Raw genomic sequence first — 25,559 nt, forward strand, 5'->3', positions numbered from 1 at the left:
TCTCTTCCCACTGGGTAAGATGATCCAAGATGGGTTTTTTGTAGCTCATGTCTTGTCGCCGACCGCAGCATGCCATAATAATACACTAATTTCTCTCCTCTTTCCATTTGGTTAAGAGTTGAACATTCAAAGTTCTCTCAGTCATATACCATAAAGCCAATAACATTGTATTAAATTACATAATATTGAGTCACTGTGGAAAAATTGTTTAAGTCAGCCCAGGCCATAAAAAGAGATAATTCCACATGAGTGTGCAGTCCTCAGCAGAAATATGGTGCAGGACTGTATCATTAAATACCAGTCAGCAGATTTCCACTTCTGTGGACATTTTTGTGTGTGAAAGTCATTCAACGGTGCTGCTTTTCTGGAATAGGATCCACATATATAACCAAGCAGTGGTGCACTGATCTAGCAAAAAAATCCTTCTGTATGCTACAGTTCTGCGGTGTAACAATGAGTGAACATTAGGCCTCCTTCATTAAACAGAAGCATGTAAATGTCAGTTGTTTGTACAATTATTCTTATGTAAATTATCATATTGAATTGAACAAAACTAGTTCAATTGGTTTTACTAATGACTTAAACAAATTTGTTCTGTTAGTCTTTGTATTTCTGGAAAAACATGCAATATCCTTTCCATATGAGTATCACAATTGTTTTTCTGTCTATTATTCCTCAACATAATAATAATAATAATAATAATAATAATAATAATAATAATAATAATAATAATAATAATAATAATAATTGGAACTACTTTTTGTTTGAAGAACAAATTATTATAATGTATAATAATAATTATCATCATTATTATTTGCCATTTTATAATTTATTATATTCCCTTATAATATATAATTGATATAATTAATCATAACAATAATAAAATAAATCATACAAATCATATAATAATAATAATAATAATAATAATAATAATAATAATAATAATAAAATGAATAAATAAAAAACAAGTAAAAATAAATAAATAGACGTTGTTATTAATAGTAGTAATAATAATAATGGTTTATTTGTTGATCTTGGCACATATAGCTATGAGGTCATTCAGTTCTGACCTGTATTTATAATACAGCTTGGAGTAGGATTTTGAACCAATGATATTTCCCTTTGGATGGAAAAGCCAGGGCTACAAATTAGAAACCAAGCAACAATTGTCGTTTTCGTTCATTGCGTGTTGTTCTTGTGGCAAGTCAGGGGAAACACTCGAACACATTTGGAGTTACTGTGAATCTCTAAGTCTGAAATTTTGAAGACGAAATTGTCCTTCTTCTGATGTTCAGTGCATCTCCATGACCCAGAGGATCAGCCCATGCTCCAGTTTAGCTAGCAGCACAGCGTCGCCCCCTCCTGGCAGCCCCTGCTCCACGTTACCCGCTGGAGCCCCGGGTAATATGGGCACCAGAGACTGTGCCTACGGATCCATCACGAGTCCCACCTCCACCCTGGAGAGCCGAGACAGCGGCATTATAGGTCAGAGACATTCTGTGGCTTGTTTTACTATTCAAAATAAATGCTAATCACTGATGTACATATATGACAATGACCGTTCAAAAAAGGTCCCTTTTTCAAATCTTCCATTGCTTTCTTACAGCAACGCTCACGAGTTACTCGGAGAACGCCGAGCACGGAGGAAAACACAGCGAGGGCTCGCGGGGCAGCCTCAAACTCTGGCAGGCGCAGAAGTCAATGGGTACAGACTCCTTTCTTTATCGGGTGGATGAAAACATGGCCGCTTCCACATACAGCCTCAACAAAATCCCAGAGAGGAGTCTGGAGCATTCGGTCTCTCACTCCGCCCACTCCATCCCCCTCTACCTCATGCCCCGCCCCAACTCTGTGGCCGGTAAGTTTCCATTTAGAATACTATATGAATATGTCAGAATACTGTACAGTATGTCTAAGTATTATATGAAATATCAGTGTGCAGCATGCATACTGTATTTATTAACAAATTGCATTCAACTTTTAGCAGTCGAGTCAATGAGTCAAGAAAGACACTAAAATTACTCTTGATAAAGTGCCCAGTTCATTGGTCTCATTGCAAACGGAGTCATTTCAGTTGTTATTTAACCCTAGATTAACTGTGAAATGGCAGAAACCTGCATATTATGCTGAGCTAGTCAAGATTCAGTCCAGCATTCAAATCCTGTTCGTCACAAACCGTCACATTCATCTTTGACCGCGGGTGAATATTTGGAGTCAGCTCTGTGTGAAACTCATTCAGCTGAGGCTCTTTGAACGCTTCTGTTCGTGAATGGTGAGCTGCGGAGACAGGAAATATCCTGCATAATCCAGACCCTAAAAGTCAACAGACACATGTTTCCAATTCCCTTAAAATGTCAAGGTCAGTAAAAGCACATAGTGACTACTGTGAGAGCTATAGAAGTGGCCCTCTTCTCGGCTTTATGGGTCATTTGAGCTCTGGAGCGGCTCCGAGCTCCTGATGCTGCTCCAGTACTACAAAGCAAGGACGTCTGCGTGAATCTCAGGTTTTATGAAGGATTTGTGATTTGTTCTGCTGGTTTTGGATCCACATGTGAGAAAATAGTAGAAACTCACCAGCTCAGTTTAAAGTACTAGTTTTTTTTTAAAGGTTTGCTAGAAGAAATTTCCAATATAAAGTAAATTAAATGTTTATAAAATGAATATTTCTATTCTACCCCCAAAGTCTGACTGAACAAAGCAAGTTTTATTAAATTAATGTGACAATCAGTTGTTTAATTATTCAGCCTACAAACTTAGATTAACAAACTATATTGCTTAATTCTTATCATTCTTTATAAATACAGTAACAACAAATTTACATAACTATTTATTTTCATTTTTTAAAATTTGGTTTCATTATTATTAATTTAAGAATTATTGTTAATATTAACAATTCATCAAATTTTTTATCTATGTATCTTTGAGCATATGATTAGGAAGTTGTTTATTTTAATAAACTGACATGTCTCTCTGAATTTTCAAAGTTTAAAATTAGCATAATTTGGCATGCAAAAAAAGTGTAAAAAGCACCATAAAAATGAGTAAATGGTGACAAAATGAAATTAAAGAAGTAAATTAAATGTGACATGTAAATGAGAAGACACTATATTCCCAATTACTCCCAGCATGCACCTTAGTGAAGTGAAGGCCGTTCACTTCCTCTCGCATATACACACATTCACCCTTCACATGTGTACATAAAAACATAGATATGTAAAAGTAGATGCCTTATTGGTGGCCGTTTAATGGGAAAATCTTTTGCCCAAATCGTGTGGATTCCTTTTTAAAATGTCTGGATTTAGTTTGTGACCATTCAAACAAAGGTAAATGTGACCGCATCTTAAAGGGTCACTCAACCCCAAGAATATATATATTTTTTCATTAATCACTTAACCCCATGTTGTTTCAAATCCGTAAAATCTTTGTTCGTCTTTGGAACACAATTTAAGATATTTGGGATGAAAACCGTGAGGTTTGTGACTGTCCCATTGACAGCCAAGTAAAATACACTGTCAAGGTCCAGAAAAGTATGAAAGCCGTCGTCAGAATAGTCCATCTGCCATCAGTGATTCAACCGTAACGTTATGAAGTGACGAGAATGACTCAGAAGAGCGTGCGCTGCTTGCGTTCAGCTCATAATCTCCAAAATGGTGCTACAGTGATGTGCAGAGAAACCGAGGAGACGAATTGTTGAATAAAGTCATTATTTTTTGTACGAACGATATTCTCGTCGCTTCATAGCATTAAAATTTAATCACTGAGGGCAGATGGACTATTCTGAAGATGCTTTTCATACTTTTCTGGACCTTGACAGTGTAAGTGCAGTCAATGGGACAGTCACAAGCCTCACAGTTTTCATCCAAAATATCTTAAATTGTGTTCCGAAGATGAACGACGCTTTTACGGGTTTGGAACAACTTGGGTGTCAAAATTTTCATTTTGGGGTGGAGTAACCCTTCAAGCCTTTTTTTCTTTTAAGGTGGAGATTGCCATTCTGATCACTGGTAAATAATTAATTATTACCGTGTTTTCCGCACTTTAAGGCACACCGGATTTTAAAGTGCACCTTCAATGAATGTCCTATTTTAGAACTGTTTTCATATATAGGACGCACCAGATTATAAGGCGCATAGAGTAGAAGATACTGCAGTCAAACGTTCGACTGGGTTTGTGATATGCATCCACAAGATGGAGCTGTGCTAAAGGGAATGTCAACATTTTAACAGAGCGCCTTGATCCATATATAAGGCGCTCTGGATTAGAAGTCGTTTTTTGAGAAAATTAAAGACTTTTAAGTGCGCCTTATAGTGTGGAAAATAAAGGTATATGTTTAACTTGCATATAGTATTTTGTAAGGGCACGAACAGAAACCAACTTTAGAGATAAGTAGATGTGCACATGTTCAGACATTTGGTTTAAATGCATACATGCTTTTTGGACCAGCGCCCCACGGTGGAACTGTAAAACACCAGTTCAGTTGATGGGAGCCCAAGTCATTGTGACGCATTTCAAGCGGTTGTAAATCCAGCAACAGTCATTCCAGCCAGACCGTCTGCAGTGCAGATGGAGGTGGTGGGGCTGGGCAGGAGAAATGCTGGAGTCTGGGATATTTTCTTACATTTTACATGATAACCATAGTTTTTTGCCAATGTACAGCTGACAATGGCTCATAAGGCCTCTTCACAAAAGAACAAAAAGAACAATAACTATATAAGCGTCCACACCAATAGACAGTAATATTCTGTTTATTTTTAGCATGGAGTGCGGTTATGTAGTCTGCTTGGTCAATTGGGTGAATTCTGATTGATCGATGTTTTTACCGTTCATCAGCTAGAAAGAAATTGCTCTGGAAGTGATTCCAACATTATCATTCCTCTTTGTGATTATCATTTTATCACTGCGAGGTGTGGACTATTCTGATTATTAAAACTTCTAATGGTCATCTTTTGTGTGAATAGGTGATGGAGATTTTTTATGGATTTACAGTAGTAATATTAATTGTAACCTTTTTCATATCGGAAACTATAGCTGCCGAATTTTGAGATCTTTCTCAGCTTTTGCAAACTTTGTCATTGATAGAGTGCTGCATATAAATAAGAACTGTGGTTAGCATAGCATGACGATACTTTGACGTTTTTTCAATGTTCCTCTGTAGTTACCTATTAGAAACACACGTTTTATAAAATAAATGTAACTGCTTCAAAATTCAAAAGGTATGTGTAATTCAACTTGTAGAGCAAAACGTCAAAGTACTCTGAAACGTCATAGTTTTCCAGGTTTTGACGTCACTGCTGCAGTTCTCTCTCATGTTCCCACTCAAACGTGATGTTCTCTTAGGGGAGGTTGAAATTACTAAACTGTTGTTCCCCACTTTTAACCAACAGGAAGTTGTAATTTGTACACATGTACCATGGGGCAATGGATGGTTTTCTGAAATCTGTCTTTGATTAAACAGGCTTTCCTTAGCATGTGGCACCTTGCACCTTGCTTTGATGGTGGCCACTTGTCCATAGCACCAGTCCTTACACTGCCACCAGTCCAAACTACTGCTAAGTTGTTTCAAAAGCTTTCTCCAGCTGCTTTGAGGCGAGATCAGTTCAGTGGCCACCCACTGTGTTCTTAATATTCTTGTGAATCAAGCCGCCATGAACTTTCCTCCTCATTAGCAAAGAAAAAAGGGGCTCAAAATTCATGCACGCATTTTCATGAAAGCTAATAAGAACAAGCTAAGCAAACACAAGCTCTCATAGAGTTTGTCAAAGGGTTCGTCTCATCACTAACAACATACAGAACCATGCTATTACCATGTTTTGGTAGTACTGATAATATCACTAATAATGCCTTGTACAATAGCTTGGAGTAGCATGTTGTATCACCATTTGGAAGTCATTTTTGAGTAAAAACTTGTACCCTTATGAAAATTAACCATGGTTTTACTATAAATAAAACCAAAATAAACATGGTTAATGCAGTTAAACCACAAATTAAATGTTATTTTCCAACACTGGACCATATTTAAACCATGGTATATGTAGTAAAACTGTGGTAACCAAAAAACATGGTGTTTACTTCTATAATCATTTACTAACATAGTGCATGTTCAGATATAATCTTATATAATTTTTTACCATGGTAAATGGTTTATTAAACAAAAATACTATGTTATATTTGCTTCATTAATTTCAGGCGAAGTTAATTTGAAAGCACACTTATTAATGCTGTTGGAAACTTCCTCTGATTTTGGAACAACATGCTTCTCCTGGAACCTGTTTGCTTATTTTTAATAGCCTCTCTACATTAGCTTGGCTGCTGAAATGAAGAAATGAATGTTGTTTCATTGTTGTTGTTGTATATTCTCCCTCTGTTGAATATGTATGTGGGTGGCATGAGTTTAAATAGAGGTTTTCGATCTCTCTCTCTCTCTCACGCTATTTTGCATTTTTTTTTTTTTAATTCAGAATTTATTTGTGATTTATTTATTTGTGAAAAAAGTACTTAATTGGCATTAATATTTTAAATATAATATCACCCAAGCATCAATGCACATCAAAAAACAAGTAATTTTAAAGAATATAAAAAAGTTAATATTGAAAAAATGTGAAACTATATTTTTAAAATATTAAAAGTAGCCTGATTTTCTCCCCCTTTCTCTCACAGCCACTAGTTCAGCTCACCTGGAGGATCTTGCGTATCTGGATGAGCAGAGACAGGCTCCACTGCGCACATCTTTGCGTATGCCACGACAAAACTCCGGTTCCAGCCGCTCTGGACAAGCTGACATGAGAGGTGTGTATATTTTTCCTAGATTAATTAAATGTCCACTCTGCGATTCTTTCACTTCGCCACCACCTTATGTATATCGCCAGTCACAAGTGTAGACAGACCTACTCAGTCTATGTCAAGTCTAAGCGTCAAGTCACATTTATTTGTATAGCAATTTATACAATACGGATTGTTTCAAAGCAGATTTAAATAGCAGTATTGTTTAAATGTACTTCAGTCATGAAACCCATCCAATTTTAGCTGTAAAGCAGCTCTAAAAATATAATAGTGTCATTAATCAGCTCTATTTAGTTCAATAGCAGTGTAATTGCAAAGATCATTAGTTATGAAAGTGAACTACTGTATAAAGCAGCTCTGTAAGATAAGAACAAATTATCTTAACTTATCTTAATTTTCTATTATCAAAGAAAAATAAGTTATTTTTTTAATAAATTATTTATTGAATCCAAACAAACTTATATTTGATTTTTATTTATTTATGTATTTTTTAAATAGCCTTTCTTTGTCTAGATTCCACATTTGAGGTATTTTAAAATAGTATTGAAGCTATTCAGATGTTCCTTATATTAAATACATGTTGGCTGCTTTTCTCTCACTTCCTGCTCCAAACATTTGATTTATTTATTAAGAAGGACAATGTCATAAATGATGTGTTTTCATAACCCCAGAAGCTAATAGATCAACAGTCTTAACATGCAAAACCTGAATTCAGTCATATCAGCTGATCATAACAGCTGTCATTTACATACAGTATAAGGTGCTGTAGAAATATAGCCAGCTTAGTCTGAGAGAGGGTAGAAATATAGTCATTAATATCTCAATTATGACTGATTTTGTTGATTAACATTATAAGTGGACTCTAGTGGAAATAAAAACCAAATTCTACCAAATTCCCTTCTAAAATGAACCTTTGCAATGTACTGACGTCTTTTTGTGTGTGTGTGTACATCTCCCCTCCGCTACACACAGCATGTCCCTGTAAAACCCTCAACACCCTCCACATGCTCTTCCGCAGATATCTCCGCCCGTCCTGCTGTTCTCGCTTTCCCCTTTGGACAGCCGTACCATAATCGGTCTCCCATCCAGATCGATGTATTGACCTCCTATTAGCGTTAGCTCTGGCTCATCTGTCAGAGCTCGGCCTGCTGTCTAACGCTCACAGTCAAGGCTCCACACATCCTAAATCATGCTGGCTGGGAGCGAGCCTCGGAGGTCTGGGTATCCTCTCAGATTCGGTCAGAACTCTAATAGCTTGAGTCACAATTCACCAAGTCACCTGTATATTTCAGGATGATCGCACGGGTGACAAAACAGTGGAGGTAGACTGTTATTTATACACCCTGTTCACATTCCTGGGGTTCTCAGAAGCAGATGTCATGACAGTTGGGTGAACTTCTGTAGTGGTGAACGCAAACTACAACAAAGATCAGTAACACTTTATTTTAAGCTGTCCTTGTTAAACATATTACATCTACTTTTATCATAACAATTAATTATGCATAATTACATACAAGTAACCCTAAGCCAAACCATGATCCTAATTTCATATAGTAAGCACAATAGTTTATTATTATTTAAATGTATGAGTACACTAAAACAAAGACACCTTAAAATAAAGTGTAACCCAAAAAAAAAAAAATTTGTGTTCCCATTTGCTCCAAAAGCAAAAGGACAAGTCCACGATAGCGTTTCTATGCAAAGGAGGAAAAAATATCGGTGCCATTGTATTAATAACCTTCATGCAGTAGCATTAACTAGTATTATGTCATGTAATGCTATAAGGCACAAAATGTAGCGTTATCAATACACATTTTTTCAGTGAAAATATAAAACAAAACACATTCTGTTACGATGAATGTGGAAATGCATTGTCATATTTTGATTAAAATGTTCATAGCGATGTGACACTCGAACGTACATCAGGCATGATACTATAGATATGGTATATAATGGTATATAATTGCTTAATTTGAGCATAGTACTCTTTCAGAAGGCATTAAAAGCATTTTCCACTAGTGATAATCGCGCTTAATAGTGGAAAACATTTGGGGATCTGAACCCGTTTTTTATATATATGTATATATTTTACTAAAAAGCAATGAGTTAACTTTTTCACTTGTATTTATGACAACCTCTCTGTCTCTAGTTCTTTATATTCGTATTACTTCTCGGCTGCCCTGGTTTATATCTCTCTCCTTCTTTGTCTCTGTTTCTTGCCCTTTTATGTGCTCGTAAAGGTCCCCTCGCCCTATATAACTCCACCCACCCCTTTATGCTAATGAACAGATAATTAATTCACATGTTATCAGGCTGATTAATAGTCCACATGCAAATGGAGGGATGAATAACCTCATAACATGCTCCATCACACTTGTTGCAGCATAATCCTATACAGTCAGGAAATTCTACATAATTTATACTAATTGCGCTGAAGATTTCCTCCCAATATCTCTGTCCTGCTTTGACATGACACTTGCCTTGAATATTATCAGTAATTGGGATTAATGATAATACGTATGAAACGTATAAGAATAATGAAGACTCTACGACTGGATATGAATATTAGATGAGGATTATTTTAATGAACGTTCAGGATCTCTAGTATGATTTATTGAAAAAGAATGTGGTGGATTAATATGGTGATTTTGCTTTGTGCATGGTGGCAATAAATTCGACAGACACGTCTGTTTTTTGATGCATGGAGGCTGATCTGTTATTTCAGATGTGTTTTCTGCCGTGCATTAATGGGTCGAGCACCCTGATGCTGTTTCACACTGCAGCTCCGGTTTGCGTAAGCTGCCAGTTCCAGCCTTTTCAGTACAACGCATCTCCCTCTGCTGGTTCAAAATAATTATTGCATTGTGAAAAGGTTTTCATTTGGAAATTGAATTGTAAAACTTTCTGTTTGATTGATAACATCTCTGTAAGAAGAAGAAAAGAGGCTTTGGAACGATAAAAATATTGTAGGTATGTTTGTGTAAAACCTGTTTCATTGACAGCATGTCCTAATGTTTCCCATGATGCAGTGCGCTTTGCTCCATACCGGCCACCGGACATCACCCTGAAGCCGCTTCTCTTCGAGGTGCCCAGTCTGACCCCTGATGCAGTGTTCACCGGTCGAGAATGGCTGTTCCAGGAAGTGGAGGCGTGTCTGCGCAGCAGCGAGGCCTCAGCCAATCAAGGCGTGGTTATTGTTGGCAACGTTGGCTTCGGCAAAACGGCCATCATCTCTCGCTTGGTGGCTCTCAGCTGCCACGGCAATCGCATGAGACAGATCACCTCTGACAGCCCACACGCCTCACCAAAACGTGAGTGGATTCATTCAGACCAATGAATGTGTTAACTGTGAACAGGATCTAATAAACTTCTAACAGAAAAAAATGTATACTAGCCAAATCAAATAATTTTGTCATTATTTATTAACCATTGTGTGTGGTGACTTCAAACCTGTACATTTTTAATTCTTTGAAACACAAAACGAGTTACTTCACAGCTCTTTCCCATCACACCACATCTTTCAAACTCAGAAAGGACAAAACAAACCAAAGACACCGTAAAGGTCGTCAATATGAGTCTTGCATTACAATCTAAGAAACAGACCTGAAAACTTTAGCACTTTCTGAAAGACCTTCATCAAAGAATTTGCTAACCCTAACCCAACCCCAACCCTAACCCTAACCCTAACCCAAGTTTCAACTCTTCAGAAAACTTAAATTCTAGTCTGCCTCGTACATAAAACTCTCATATGGCTTTAGAAAACTAGCTAGGTGTTTTTATGCATTGAAAAAAAAAAGTGTAATAGACGTTAACTATGCAAAAAGGAAAATGTTTTTATTATGATTTAAATTTATATATTTTTTCATAATCTAGAATGTATTTAATGTTTATATGTGTGTGTGTGTGTGTATAATTCATTATAAATTTACATGAATGAGCAAATTATGTATATATAATAATAATAATAATAATAATAATAATAAAGACCTTTACAACTTCTTCCATCTCACAATTTTTTATACATATTTTATTAGGAAGTAATATGAAATTCTGAATATTAAAATACACCAAAACATTTCATGAGCTACAACTGATGAGAATTTGCAACTATGGATATAGTATTTATTATGATTTTAGAATCACAAGACTCCACACATTGGTCAGAGTGAATAAAATACATATCACATCACATACTGTCAGTAACATTTTATGGCCACGGATATAGAAACTCATAAAGAAAAAGAATCACACAATATAATGACTATATATTTGATATTTGAATGACTTGAGGTTGAGCAAATAATTCCTAGGTGAACTGTGCTTTATTTAGTTTTTTTTTTTGTTTTTTTTAGAAGGGAACAAATATCTTAAAATGTCAAAACCATTTGGTCTCAGTTTATGAGAAGGTTCACATCACATGCATGCCATGTCTTCCTCTCAGATGGCGACACATTGCCCTTGAGCCAGCCTCAGTCCGCTCATGGCACTCTGGTCGGGGGGAGCAGCTGTCCTGGAACGCCTGAGATGCGGAGACGCCAGGAGGAGGCGCTCAGAAGACTGGCTTCTCAGGTGCCAACTAATACCAACATAATCAACAGGCGGGCATATATCCAGCCTCCCGCTCTCCTCTGCTCTCCTACTGATTTATAATCTCTCTGTCTCTCCATCTCTTCCTTTGTCTCCTTCTTCATTTATTCATTTGCTCCTTGTCTCGCTCTGTCTCTGTGCATTTCTATTCTCTCTATTCTTTTAAGCACAAAGGTTTATTGCGGCTCTGTTGCCTTATCAAATATTTATATGCGCAGAGTCTCCCAGCACAGCCATTAGATATACTCAGTCTGCATTGCTAATGATGACAAGCTTATGAACACTCACACACACACACACACACACACACACACACACACTGACACACACGTACTGCAGGATGAAGTGAATCCAGGGAAGCAGCAGTCTTAGAATATTGGAATAAGGCCATCGATGCACTCAAACTCCATAATGTTTTATGCATTAATAAAACCCCTTCATCACATCAAAACTCCTGAGCTTTGAATCTTTCTCTAGTTTTAATATTCATTGTGTTTTTGGAGCTGAAAGCAGTGCCTGTGCTTAATTCCTGAGACTGGAAATATTTATTTGCCTTTTCGGTCCATTTGTTTTGCCTAAACCTACATTTAGAAGGAGCATCTACTGTAGATGTACTGGGCACATTTACTTTGTGAAATGTGTGTCATAAAGATGAATCTCAATAAATTTGAATGTCGTGGAAAAGTTCATTTATTTCAGTAATTCAACTCAAATTGTGAAACTTGTGTATGAAATAAATTCAATGCACACAGACTGAAGTAGTCTGAAGTAGTAAGTCTTTGGTTCTTTTAATTGTGATGATTTCAGCTCACATTTAACAAAAACCTACCAATTCACTCTCTCAACAAATTAGAATACTTCATAAGACCAATAAAAAAAACATTTTTAGTGAATTGTTGGCCTTCTGGAAAGTAAGTTCAATTTGGCGTGGCATGGATGTGATCAGTTTGTGCCACTGCTGAGGTCGTCTGAAGCCCAAGTTTCTTTGACAGTGGCCTTCAGCTCATCCGCATTGTTTGGTCTCTTGTTTCTCATCTTCCTCTTGACAATAACCCATAGATTCTCTCTGGGGTTCAGGTCTGGTGAGTTTACTGGCCAGTCAAGCACACCAACACCATGGTCCTTTAACCAACTTTTGGTGCTTTTAGCAGTGTGGGCAGGAGCCAAATCCTGCTGGAAAATGAAATCAGCATCTTCTAAAAGCTGGTCAGCAGAAGGAAGCATGAAGTGCTCCAAAAATTTATTGGTAAACGGGTGCAGTGATTTTGGTTTTCAAAAACATAATGGATAAAACAACAGCAGATGACATTGCACCCCAAATCATCACAGACTGTGGAAACTTAACACTGGACTTCAAGCAATTTGGGCTATGAGCTTCTCCACCCTTCCTCCAGACTCTAGGACCTTGGTTTCCAAATGAAATACAAAACTTGCTCTCATCTGAAAAGAGGACTTTGGACCACTGGGCAACAGCCCGGTTCTTTTTCTCCTAAGCCCAGGTAAGACGCCTCAGGAGTGGCTTAACAAAAGGAATACGACAACTGTATACAAATTCCTCTACACAAATGCCTTGACCCCAGCCTCAGTCGATTCCTTGTAAAGTTCACTCAAATTCTTGAATTGATTTTGCTTGACAATCCTCATAAGGCTGTGGTTCTCTCGGTTGGTTGTGCATCTTTTTCTTCCACATTTTTTCCTTCCACTCAACTTTCTGTTAACATGCTTGGATACAGCACTCTGTGAAAAGTCAGCTGCTTTGGCAATGAATGTTTGTGGCTTACCCTCCTTGTAAAGGTTGTCGATGATTGTCTTCTGGACATCTGTCAGATCAGCAGTCTTCCCAATGATTGTGTAGCATAGTGAACCAAACTGAGAGACCATTTTGAAAGCTCAGGAAACCTTTGCAGGTGTTTTGAGTTGATTAGCTGATTGACATGTCACCATATTCTAATTTGTTGAGATAGTGAATTGGTGGGTTTTAGTTAAATCATCACAATTTAAAGAACCAACGACTTAAACTACAGAATTTGAGTTGAATTATAGAAATAAATGAACTTTCCCACAACATTCCAGTTTACTGAAATGCACCTGTACATGCCATGAGTAGTGCATGATTCTGTAATAATGAACAACCATAATCTATAATAAAATGGTTGAAATCTGTTTTGATTAGATTGTTACATTTGCTTTTACATAACTGTTTAATAAGCAAAAAAAATTAAGTACCTTATGCTACTGTGTCAAGATGTTTTTGAAAGAAGCCTCTTATGTTCACCAAGACTGAGTTTAATTAAAAAATACAGTAAAATAGAAAGTAAATGTTTCAATTATTACAAAATATATATAATTACCTTTGATCACTTCAGTGCATCTTTTCTGAATAAAAGTATTAATTTCTTGGGAAAAAAATCTGACTCTTTCTACTGAACATTTTGAATAGCAGTTTGTATTCTGTACACAATAGTGAGTTACTGTTCTTGCTTTACAAATTAACCACATTGTGTGTCTCTGAACAACACTGTAGTCGTGTTTTGTTTTTTAAATATATCTGTTTTCCAAATCATCATTGAGTGAAAAAGCAGCACCCTTGCAACAATATTTGATGTACCAATCAAATTCAGTAATTCAGTAACTGAATGTTAATAAGCCAAAGTAAAAATCAAGTTTTTCAATCCCAGCTGTGCTGTGAATGTAAATGTTTACCAGCTTTTATCTGCTCTCTCATGTGTAGGTGGTGGCGTACCATTACTGTCAGGCTGACAATGCGTACACCTGCCTGGTCCCTGAGTTTGTGCATAATGTGGCAGCGTTGTTGTGCAGGGCGCCTCAGATGCAGGCCTACCGAGAGCTGCTGCTCCGCCAGCCGCACCTGCAGAGCACCCTCAGCCTGCGTGCCTGCGTCCAGGACCCTTTCAGCGCTTTCCGCAGGGGCCTGCTGGAACCTCTGGACATTCTGTATCGAGGTGTGCAAACATGTGCTCGTGCACACTCTTAATCTGTGCATACATGTGCTGACATTTATGTAATACTGAACACGTGCAATGTTTACAGAGAGAAAAATTGCATGTGAGGAGAACCTCATCATCCTGATTGACGGGTTGAATGAGGCGGAGTTCCATAAACCGGATTACGGAGAAACCATTGTTTCCTTCCTGTGCAAAACCATCGAGCGTTTCCCTCCCTGGCTTAAACTGGTGGTCACTGTCAGAACGACACTGCAGGTCTGTATACCATCCATCCATCTTATCTATCTGTCCATACATCTTCCCATCCTCTTCTTTTTTTATTAACTTCCTCTCTCCGTCTCAGGATATTACTCGTCCGTTGCCATTCCACCGAATCTCTCTGGATCGACTGGAGGAAAGTGATGCGATTGACTCGGACTTGCAGGGCTACATCCTGCACCGGCTTCACTGCAGCCAGGAGATCCAGAACAACGTGGCGCTCAACGGGAAGCTGGACAACGCAGCCTTCGCCAAACTCAGCGCTCATCTGAAAAGTCTGAGCCGGGGATCGTATCTCTACCTGAAGCTCACGCTGGACCTCATTGAGAAGGGTTACCTGGTGCTCAAGAGCTCCAGCTTCAAGGTCAGGGGTCAATCAACACAAATGCCTTCCAATAAATTAAAATAAAAATAAAAATATATGCATGTGATGTTAATTATTTGTTGTTCATTTTGGTTCTGTATTTTAAGAAAAAATGAATAGTGAACCAAACCCTTTTAGATGTTTTTGAAAGAAATGTGAAAATTTTGAAGAATTTGAAAAGAAAATGTATGTATACAGTCGCACATTAATGTGACCAGATCATTTCCATAATGACCAGCGCAATCTACCAAGAGCAGTGCAAATTACCACCTGCTTTAAGAAATGCTTTTTTTGTGTGTTAAATACCGTATTTTTTGGACTATAAGTCGCATCAGTTCAAAAATACGTCATGATGAGTAAAAAAACATATATAAGTCGCACTGGACTATAAGTCGCATTCATTTAGAACCAAGAGAAAACATTACCATCTACAGCCGCGAGAGGGCGCTCTATACTGCTCTGTGTAGACTACAGGAGCAATGAACAGCATAGAGCGCCCTCTCGCGGCTGTAGACGGTAATGTTTTCTCTCGGTTCATGTCTCTTAGTTAATTTCTCTTGGTTAATGTCAAATTAATTTTGATAAGTCGCAGCACCAGCCAAGTGCGACTTATAGTCCGGAAAATACGGTAATAGCGCAAATGCAAGCAATTTGACCATGCAAACGTTAATAAATCGCATTGTGTTATTCATTTGAAAACTCTCCTCCCATTAATTTTGTGTCTAAAAGGGAAACTCCTACAAATGCATATTCAATAATATCATATGCAAAAAATAACTGTGTCCATGCCTTTTCAGCGCTAATTCTACACTGCGCGTTTTAGTAAATCCTGACAGTACTCTTTTAACAGCAAAAGACGGTTTGCACTGGCAAGAGCTGTTAGTAAACGTGGCCCTAAAAGGATTCACATGTTTTATCTTATTGCATGTATTAATTGTTTTTAAAAGCTGTAAGCGTGATGTTTGTGTGCAGGTGGTGCCGGTCAATCTGTCTGAGATTTACCTGTTGCAGCTAAACATGCGTTTCCCAACTCAGTCGTCATTCGAGCGTGTTCTTCCACTGCTTAACGTGGCCGTGGCTTCTCTACACCCATTAACTGATGAGCAGGCCTACGGTGCCGTGAATGCCAGCATGGTGCATGGAGCGGCCATGGACTGGGAGGATTTCCAGCAGAGGTCTGAACTCCTGTCGCCCTTCCTGGTGAAAAGACGTGATGGGACGCGCATGTTCATCCACCCCTCCTTCAGAGAGTGGCTCATCTGGAGAGAGGATGGAGAGAAGGCCAAGTTCCTCTGCGACCCCAGGTGAGAAGTATGAGGGCTCAAAATCTGTACATTTTGTAGTAAAAGCATTTTTTTCTTATTGAATATCCTAAAGTACAATCAGATGTGAACATTATGTCAATGCCTGAGAAATATAGCAAAATCTCTTATAGTGCCATCTTGTCTCTTTTCCCATGATTCTTTAGGAGTGGCCACACACTGCTTGCTTTCTGGTTTTCACGTCAAGACAGCAAACTTAATCGACAGCAGACCCTCGAACTTGGCCACCACATTCTCAAAGCTCACATCTTTAAGGTTAGGCTAACTATAACAACTATAGATGTTTTGATGTTGCTAAATTGATAGCATAAACTTGACTACAGCAGTATATAAATGCTTTCGAAACAGATTTCTGTTACAGTTCCATTGATGTTGTTAGTGAAGCACTTTGTCTCTTGGATGCAGGGCCTGAGTAAGAAGGTTGGGGTTTCCTCGTCAGTTCTGCAGGGGCTGTGGGTGTCCTACAGTACAGAAGGACTCTCTGCAGCTTTGGCTTCATTGAGAAACCTCTACACTCCAAACATCAAGGTATACAAATCAAATCTGAATTCCCACAGTCATAAAAAATAAAAAAAATAAAAACTTTAATTTAAAGGGATTTCCAGGTCTGGAAAAGTAGTTTTTCTAAGGAAAATCTTGGAAAAATCATTCAGATGTTATTTCTGAAGTTAATGTACAGAATACTACCATTCAAAAGTTTGAAATAATTTTTTTTAATTATCATAAAAAAGAAGACTCTTAAGTTTATTAAATGTAAAAAAAAAAAAAATTAAGTCTCTTAAACCTCTCAGTTTAAAATTGAGATAATTAATATAATTAAAAATACATAATTACATAATAATAAAACAGTTTAGAAAAACTTTCTTCAGACACACGACATTTCAAAACTGGGTTTGTCAGCCTTTTGGGGGGGAAAAGTATCTTATTATCACCAATGTTCCATTTATTTTGGCAAAAGAACTTAAAAAAAACATTTATATTGTGAAATATTCTTACAATTTAAAATAACTTGTTTTTCTTTTATTTTTTTAGTTATTTAAATTTTAGATTATTTACAAATTTAAAATGAATTTGCCTGCATTTATTTGAAATAGAAATGTTTTGAACTACGTTTTAATACTTAAGTAAAATAATTATTTACTATTTATTCACTATTTATTTATTTGGATCAATTTAATGCATCTTTGTTGAATAAAAGAATCGATTTTATCGATAAAAAAAAAAAAAGTGTTCCTGAACTTTTGAATGGTAGTATATTTTTTCTAGTTATTTTATCTTTATATATATATTTTTTGTAGTAAATTATATATCTATAATATTTATCAGCAGGAAATTGTTTAAGTGCAGTAAACTATTATATAAAGCATGATTGGACATTTCTTTATTTCTTAAATCTTTCACATTTTTTCTTAATTCCATCTACTTTCTTTATATCCCCTTCTTCCTCTCTTCCTCCAGGTATCTCGGCTGCTGATCATGGGCGGAGCTAACGTGAACTTTCGTACAGAGGTGTTGAATAACGCCCCCATCCTATGTGTCCATGCTCACCTGGGCTACCTGGAGACTGTGGCTCTGCTGTTGGAGTTTGGGGCGGATGTGGATGGCGTTTCAGAGAGCGGACTCACTCCCCTCAGCTACGCAGCTGCCGCGGGGCACCTACCTGTCATCACTACCCTCTGTGGCAAGAAAGCCAAGGTCAGCTCTGCCATGTTACGCTAGAGATGCATAATCCTTAATAATGCAGGATGGTGGCTGTTGATTTTAAATTATCAGTCAAAGTTTCATCACTGTGTCTCTCTCCTTCTGTTTGTGTTCAGGTGGATCACCTAGATAAGAACGGTCAGTGTGCAATGGTCCACGCAGGTCTGCGGGGTCATCTAGAGGTGGTCAAGTATCTGGTGCAGTGTGAGTGGGACACAGACGAACAGCAGGCTGGATCCTTCAGCAAGAGCCATGCAGTACAGCAGGCCCTCATTGCAGCCGCCAGCATGGGCTATACAGAGGTAAGAGCCTATTTTATTTTGTTTTATTTTGTTTTATTTCTAGATTTGTGCCATTGTATTGTATTATGTTTAATTGTTTTGCCTTTAAATTTGTATTTTTTAATCATTGTATTAAATTGCCTTTATCCCTATGGTTATAATCTTTGATTATAATTCTGATTCATTCACAGATTGTATCCTACCTGCTTGACCTACCTGAGAAAGATGAGGAAGAGGAGGAACGAGCTCAGATAAATAACTTTGACACACTGTGGGGTGAAACAGGTACCAGGCAACCTGTACTCTTTGTTTCCATGTAAATATGAGTGCACAGTTTGCTCACTAAAGAGTCTCTCACTCTGTATCTCAGCTCTGACAGCAGCAGCGGGGCGGGGGAAGCTGGACGTGTGTCGTCTTTTACTGGAGCAGGGAGCCGCTGTGGCTCAGCCCAACCGCAGGGGCATCGTGCCACTTTTCAGCGCCGTGCGGCAGGGACACTGGCAGGTGAGCGCCTCCAACATCTCAGAAGTCATTTTTACTTTGCACATGTGGTCACATTAGTCTGAGATGTCGGTGTTGGTTGTGCAGATAGTGGACCTGTTGCTGAATCACGGCGCTGATGTGAACATGGCGGATAAACAGGGACGAACTCCTCTAATGATGGCTGCGTCTGAGGGACACCTGGGTACGGCCGAGTTCCTGCTGGCTCAAGGTACTGCTGTACTGATCTCACACTAGATTTGTTGTTATAGTTTAATAAGTATAAAAATAGTACAGTAGGCAATAAGGCTGGGCGATATATCTAACGATATAATCATGCGCATCTGGTCAGTAAATCTAATTCCGTGATTACCACTAAACCGCCATCACCTGTTTTTAAATAGAGCAGCATTTAATAGACAGAGCCGTAGATAACTGACAAGCTACGCAATATTGCATACATATTGCGTATTCATAGAAGGCGATAATGAACGGGATATTGCGTAGCTTGTCAGTGATCTACGGCTGTGTCTATTAAATGGCACTCCATTTGAAAACAGGTGATGGTGATTTAGTGGTAATCACGGAACCAGATTTACTGACTAGATGCGCATGATCATATCGTTAGATATATCGGCCAGCCCTAGCAGGCATTATAAAGGAATATATTAGTCATTTAAATGAAAGGAAACTCCCAGTCAATCCTTTCTTACCTGCCTTTCTAACTTATTTCACAGGAGCCTCATTGTCTTTGATGGACAAGGAGGGGTTAACCGCACTGAGCTGGGCGTGTCTTAAAGGCCACCTCCCATTGGTCCGTGCTCTGGTTGAAAGAGGTGCGGCGACGGCCCATGCAGACAAGAGCGGACGCACTCCACTGGATCTTGCTGCTTTTTATGGCGACTCAGAAGTGGTTGGTTTTGTTAGGAAACTAATGTAAAGTGGATTTAGATTGTTTAAAGGGGTCATCGGATGCAAAATTCACTATTCACTTCAACATAAATGTGTGTTGGCAGTGTGTGTACACATCCACTCTACAATGAAACAAATCCACCCAGTGCTTTTTTTTTAATCCCCAAAAATAATACACTATTTTTCGGACTATAAGTCACACTTTTTTTCATAGTTTGGCTGGTCCTGCGACATATAGTCAGGTGCGACTTATCAAAATTAATTTGACATGAACCAAGAGAAATTAACTAAGAGAAATGAACCAATTGAAAACATTACCATCATTCCGTGAGGGCGCTCTATGCTGCTAATTTTCCTGTAGTCTACACTGAAGACATAGAGCGCCCTCTATTTCACATACTTTTGAGAATCCAGCATTTAGTTGATAAGCACTCGTCACAGTTGTAATCACGATGGCTTTTTTCTTTGGCACCACAGCATCTTTTTAACGTTAAAGAACACGACACACACATCAGACTTTCAGCCAGCGGTCAGTGGGCATTACGTCTGAGGCTGAGACCACACAGGCCAAGGCTCCTCCCACAAATATTGACTGACACTGGCGTTTTAGCACAGACCCGCCCTGAGTGAGCTGTCATCAGTCCACCAGTGTTTCCATAGCAATTGAGGTGTTTTGTTGCTGGATGTAATAATAAGCATAGCAGTCGTCATTTACTCTCGACATCTGAGCCGCTGAAGATACAGTGGCTAAAGTTTTTTTTTTATTTTGTAAGGGAATGCACCCCTGATCTACCTAAAAGTGTTATTGTTCATTCAAATCATTTCTAATCCAGCTTCACCTGCAGAAGAAGTGAGTGAAAGTTTTTTTTTTTTTTTTTAATGAATCTTTGAAAATCGCCTTTCCTAATAATGCGCTAGATAGTAATAAGGCGTTAGTAAGTATTTAAGAGACATGCACCGATATGGGACGCTGTGTAGAGAGCTGTTTTGTCAGGGTAAAAAGGGTGTTGTTTTACACTACCATTGAGAAATTTTAACCAAAGTATGTTATAGACTTTTCTACAAGACCCTAAAGAATCATATCAAATTGTAGAAAATGAGCATCTGATGTCCCCTTAAAAAAATACCTTAAAGGGTTAGTTCACCCAAAAATTCTGTCATTGTTTTCTCACCCTCATATCGTTCCGAACCTTTATGTATTTCTTTCTTCTGTTGTACGCAAAATAAGGTATTTTGAAGAATCTTGGTAACAGTGGAGCCATTCTATTGAAAAAATACTAACGTCAACTGTTTGGTTATCAGTATAACACATTTTTTTATCTTTCGTGTTCAACAGAAGAAAGAAACTCAGGCAGGTTTGGAAAATATGAATGGTGAATAAATAAAGACAGAATATTGATTTTCGGATGATGACTTTAAATCTCCAAAATGGGGCGCGCATGCAAATACGAATGGTTTTAAACAGATATACAGACAATAAAGCAGAGCTCTGGTGTTGATGTGGTTGCAGGTGCAGTATCTGGTGGATCATGGTGCGATGATTGAGCATGTGGACTACAGCGGCATGCGTCCACTGGATCGTGCGGTGGGCTGCAGGAACACATCAGTGGTGGTGGCGCTGCTCAAGAAGGGCGCCAAGATAGGTAGGCTGTTTTTACAGAATCATTTTTGCTGAACTGTGTTCTTGTACTATAAGTATGTATGGTAAAATGAGCTACTTAAAAAAAAAAAAAAGATGTATGTTTGTGTAATAATTAACTTGAGGTTGTAATACTGCGCTCCATTCAACCTGGAAAGTCAGAATCACCAGCTTCCTACTTGGGAGAAAACACATCTGATAAAATACCATTTCCAAAGTTGGAAACTCTTACTGAATCATTTCTGAATTATTCTGGCTGAATATTTTGCTCAGGGAAGAAAAGTAAACATGGTTCTCTTGGTCATTGTGAAATTTTGGAGCCAAAGCATTTTCTTGAACACTGATGCTCCTAGACATAAAACATCTGTCACTGATCGCTAGCAACTATGAAGTTCATCAGAGTGTTTTGTCTGCAAGCTTTAATCTGCAAGTCATTCATTACATTTAAGATGTAAAAAAGAGCCGCAGCGGTTTCCGGTTACGCCACCAAGAGGATGACAGCCTAGTTTTCGAGCTCCCCGACGGTTTTGTAAAATAACCCCAGAAATCACTTTTTTGTCATAATTGGCGAATATTTTATGTAACAATGGAGAAAGGGGTTACTACTAGAAGTAGGACAACGACGATTGTAACAGAAAATGATCCTGAAGCAAGGCAAGATAGCAGAAGTAGCTCTCCGACATCAATGCACGATGACGAAGATAGTTCCGAAGTTAGCTTGCGATGTATTCTCAACGAACTTCGAGAGTTCAGAAGGGACAATAAAGTACAGCTTTCCGACATCAAACAAGAATTAAAGAGAACAAATGACAGACTGGAGGAGGCAGAGGAGAGAATTGAAGAAACGGAGACCGCACTTCAAGCAACATCAACGCTAATCAAACGGCTAACACATCGCCAAGCTAATCTGGAAGCCAGACTGATAGATCAGGAGGGTCGTGCTCGTAGAGACAATTTAAGGATTTTCGGAATACCCGAAGAAAAAGAAGGTACGGACATGGTTGGCTTTCTAGATAACTTGTTGAAAAACGCACTAGCCTTTCCTCCGGACAGAGAGCTTGGGATTGAACGAGCACACCGAGCATTAGCTCCGAAACCCAATAACTCGCAAGCAAGGCCACGGTCAATAGTAGTAAAATTCGGCAGTTATCGGACAAAGGAGGAGGTTCTTCGGAGAGCCTGGCAGAAAAAAGAAGTGTTCTGCAACGATGCACGATTCTATGTTGACCATGATTTCCCTCCTGAAGTGCTTAAAAGACGAGGGGAGTATGCCGAAGCTAAGAAAGTGTTAAAGGAGAAACGTATAAAGTTCCAGACACCGTACCCGGCAAGGATGCGTGTATTTTACAATGACGGCACTCGGCTATACCAGGATGCTACGGAGGCAACGAAGGACATGATTTCACGAGGATTCTCGGTTTCCGTGGTGAAGTCACCCACTACTACGGATCAGAAGGAAATCGAGCTGCTATCTACTTGGCAAATGGCGGGGAGAAGACGCGAACAAGGCGGGGATCAGGAATCTAGAGCAGTGGACGGTTGCACACAGACCAAGAAAACTGCCCGCTCTCAATATAAAGAAAAACTCCAGAAATTCAGGAAATGATCCCCAGCGAAAGGTCTACGCCTGAGTCAGAAATGCAGATAAGCTCTAACTGATCTTTATAGTTATATTTTGTATCTTGATTATCATTTACTTTTATTTAGTTGTGTAATCCCTACGGTTCTAATCTGTGAATAACTGAAGGAGTCGGGACTTGTTAACCTGGCGAGTTATCCGAGACATGTTTTGTTTACGTTAAATTATTTATAATTTTATTTGGACTAGCGTATGTCCATATAGTAGGGCCCCACTTTTGTCACGACGTGGGACTTTCCCTTACGGAGGCTTTGATAGTATGAAGCCCCTTAAGGCTCTTTTGAAACGAGCCTCAACACCGGAAACAACTGTTCAAGTTTGTTTTGGTGGCATTTTGTTCTTTAAAATTGTTCCAGCTTGGTTTTTGTTTAATGTTTGTAATTTGGGAGAGGTACTGTTAATGTATAAATTGAAAGCCAACAGGTCCAGCAAAAAAAAATTATGAACAAGCACATCCTTAAAGTTACTACATTTAATGTGAATGGGATTCTGAACCCAGGTAAAAGAAGTCAAATACTGTTAAAAATGAAAAGGGAGAACGCAGAGATTGTACTCCTACAAGAAACACATCTCACTCCAGTAGAACATGAAAAACTAAAGAGAATGGGATTCTCTAAGGTGTATTACTCATCTTATAGGTCAGGTCATAGAAGAGGAGTAGCAATTCTAATATCACAAAAAATACCATTTGAATACCTCTCAGAAATCTCAGATAAGGAAGGGAGATATATAATAATTTCAGGGAAAATAGATGACACTATCATAACAATATGTAATATTTATGCCCCCCCTGGAAGTGACTTTGCCTTTTATAGGAAAATATTTGACTTGATGATAGGAGCCAAAGGAATTGTCATATGTGGTGGAGACTGGAACATCCGTCTTAACCCAAAATTAGATTCATCAAAAAACTCACATGCCACATCATTACATAGGAAAATTAGTGTCCTGATGACGGAACTGGGTGTACTAGATCTTTGGAGAGATTTTTATCCATCGGGTCGTGACTATACGTTTTACTCACCTCCTCACGACGTTTACTCAAGGATAGACTATTTTTTTGTATTAAAGAGAGATCGTCATAGGATACAAAGCTGTGATATAGGATCTATTGATTTGTCTGATCACGCCCCTCTCTCTTGCACTATGCATATTAGAGATAACCCGGGAAGAACACTGTGGAGGTTAAATACAAGCATTCTAAATAACCAACAATTCCAAACTCAAATTAAGGAAGATATAAGAATATTTTTTGAAGAAAATGATAACGGGGAAGTTAACTCTGCCATAGTATGGGATGCCTTAAAAGCGGTCATTAGGGGTAGAATTATATCCTTTTGTGCTTATGAAAAGAAGTTAAAGCAATTAAGATTAACAGATCTCAATAAGGAACTAAAAGATCTTGAAACACAACACAAAAAGGAACAAAAATCAAACCAGATGATTAAAATAAAGAAAATTAGGAATGAAATAAATATAATGTATTCTCAAGAAACTGAAAGAAAGATGGTATTTACAAAACAGAAATACTATGAATCAGGCTCTAAATCAATGAAACTTCTGGCGAGGAAGCTACAAAAACAACAAACAGATAATACAATATATAAAATAAGGGATTTGAATTCTAAAAACATACAACATAAACAAAATGAAATACAAAAAACGTTTAAAAAGTATTACAAGTTACTGTATACACAACCACGCCTAGAGAACGAGCAACTGATTGGACAATTCCTCGACTCCCTCAATTTGCCAGTTATGACAGAGGAACAAAATCAAACATTAATAACTGAGATAAGTGAGATAGAACTAAACAATGCCATCTCCAGGCTCAAGGCGAATAAGTCTCCTGGCCCTGATGGCTTTCCATCAGAGTGGTACAAGACTTTTAGTTCTGAACTAATACCTGGTCTTCTCCGGGCTTGCAATACATCTTTATTGGAGGCCAAAATGCCCCCATCATGGAGTGAGGCAGTGATCTCAGTTATACCAAAAGAGGGAAAAGATAAACTAGAATGCAGTTCATACAGACCAATCTCGGTCTTGAACGTTGACTATAAATTATTCACAAGCATCCTTGCCAAGAGATTAGAAAAGATTCTCCCCCAACTAATACATAATGATCAGACTGGGTTTATCTCACAAAGACAAACTCACGATAATATAAGACGATCTCTGCATATATTAGGTCATATTCAGCAAGACAAACTTGAAGCCCTCTTTATTAGTCTAGATGCGGAAAAGGCGTTTGATTCCGTAAGTTGGCCCTTTTTATACAGGACTCTCGAAAGATTTGGTATTCACAAAATTTTTATCAAGGGCATCCGCTCATTATATAATAAACCATCTGCCCGAATAAAAATAAATGGGTACCTTTCAGATACCATTATATTAGAACGTGGATCAAGACAGGGGTGCCCAATTTCACCACTGCTTTTTGCGCTCTATATAGAACCTCTCGCACAGTGGATAAGGCAGACCGAAAACATCAAAGGCATCTGTATAAATGGAGCAGACCACAAATTGGCACTATATGCGGACGACATACTGATTTACTTAAGTAAACCCACTAACTCATTTCTCGAATTAATGAATCTTTTAGATACATTTGGTAGATATGCAGGATACAA

General features: G+C 38.2%; 1 protein-coding gene across 5 annotated transcripts in view; it reads left to right on the forward strand.

The window, feature by feature from the left end:
• The window catches only part of LOC113046694 (protein TANC2-like), a 132,182-nt gene that overhangs the window by 96,349 nt on the left and 10,274 nt on the right, over positions 1-25,559 (forward strand). For all 5 annotated transcript variants that reach the window (XM_026207599.1, XM_026207601.1, XM_026207600.1 and 2 more), the window contains 18 exons: positions 1,296-1,485; positions 1,607-1,858; positions 6,658-6,786; positions 9,810-10,091; positions 11,222-11,349; positions 14,099-14,330; positions 14,419-14,588; positions 14,677-14,955; positions 15,928-16,259; positions 16,424-16,532; positions 16,683-16,805; positions 17,736-17,972; positions 18,095-18,280; positions 18,451-18,544; positions 18,630-18,763; positions 18,848-18,971; positions 19,477-19,652; positions 21,162-21,294. In XM_026207599.1, coding sequence (XP_026063384.1) covers positions 1,296-1,485; positions 1,607-1,858; positions 6,658-6,786; positions 9,810-10,091; positions 11,222-11,349; positions 14,099-14,330; positions 14,419-14,588; positions 14,677-14,955; positions 15,928-16,259; positions 16,424-16,532; positions 16,683-16,805; positions 17,736-17,972; positions 18,095-18,280; positions 18,451-18,544; positions 18,630-18,763; positions 18,848-18,971; positions 19,477-19,652; positions 21,162-21,294 — 3,310 coding nt within the window. The remainder of the gene's footprint in view (positions 1-1,295; positions 1,486-1,606; positions 1,859-6,657; positions 6,787-9,809; positions 10,092-11,221; positions 11,350-14,098; positions 14,331-14,418; positions 14,589-14,676; positions 14,956-15,927; positions 16,260-16,423; positions 16,533-16,682; positions 16,806-17,735; positions 17,973-18,094; positions 18,281-18,450; positions 18,545-18,629; positions 18,764-18,847; positions 18,972-19,476; positions 19,653-21,161; positions 21,295-25,559) is intronic.

Source organism: Carassius auratus, chromosome 28, assembly GCF_003368295.1.
Source record: "Carassius auratus strain Wakin chromosome 28, ASM336829v1, whole genome shotgun sequence".
Lineage (NCBI taxonomy): Eukaryota > Metazoa > Chordata > Actinopteri > Cypriniformes > Cyprinidae > Carassius > Carassius auratus.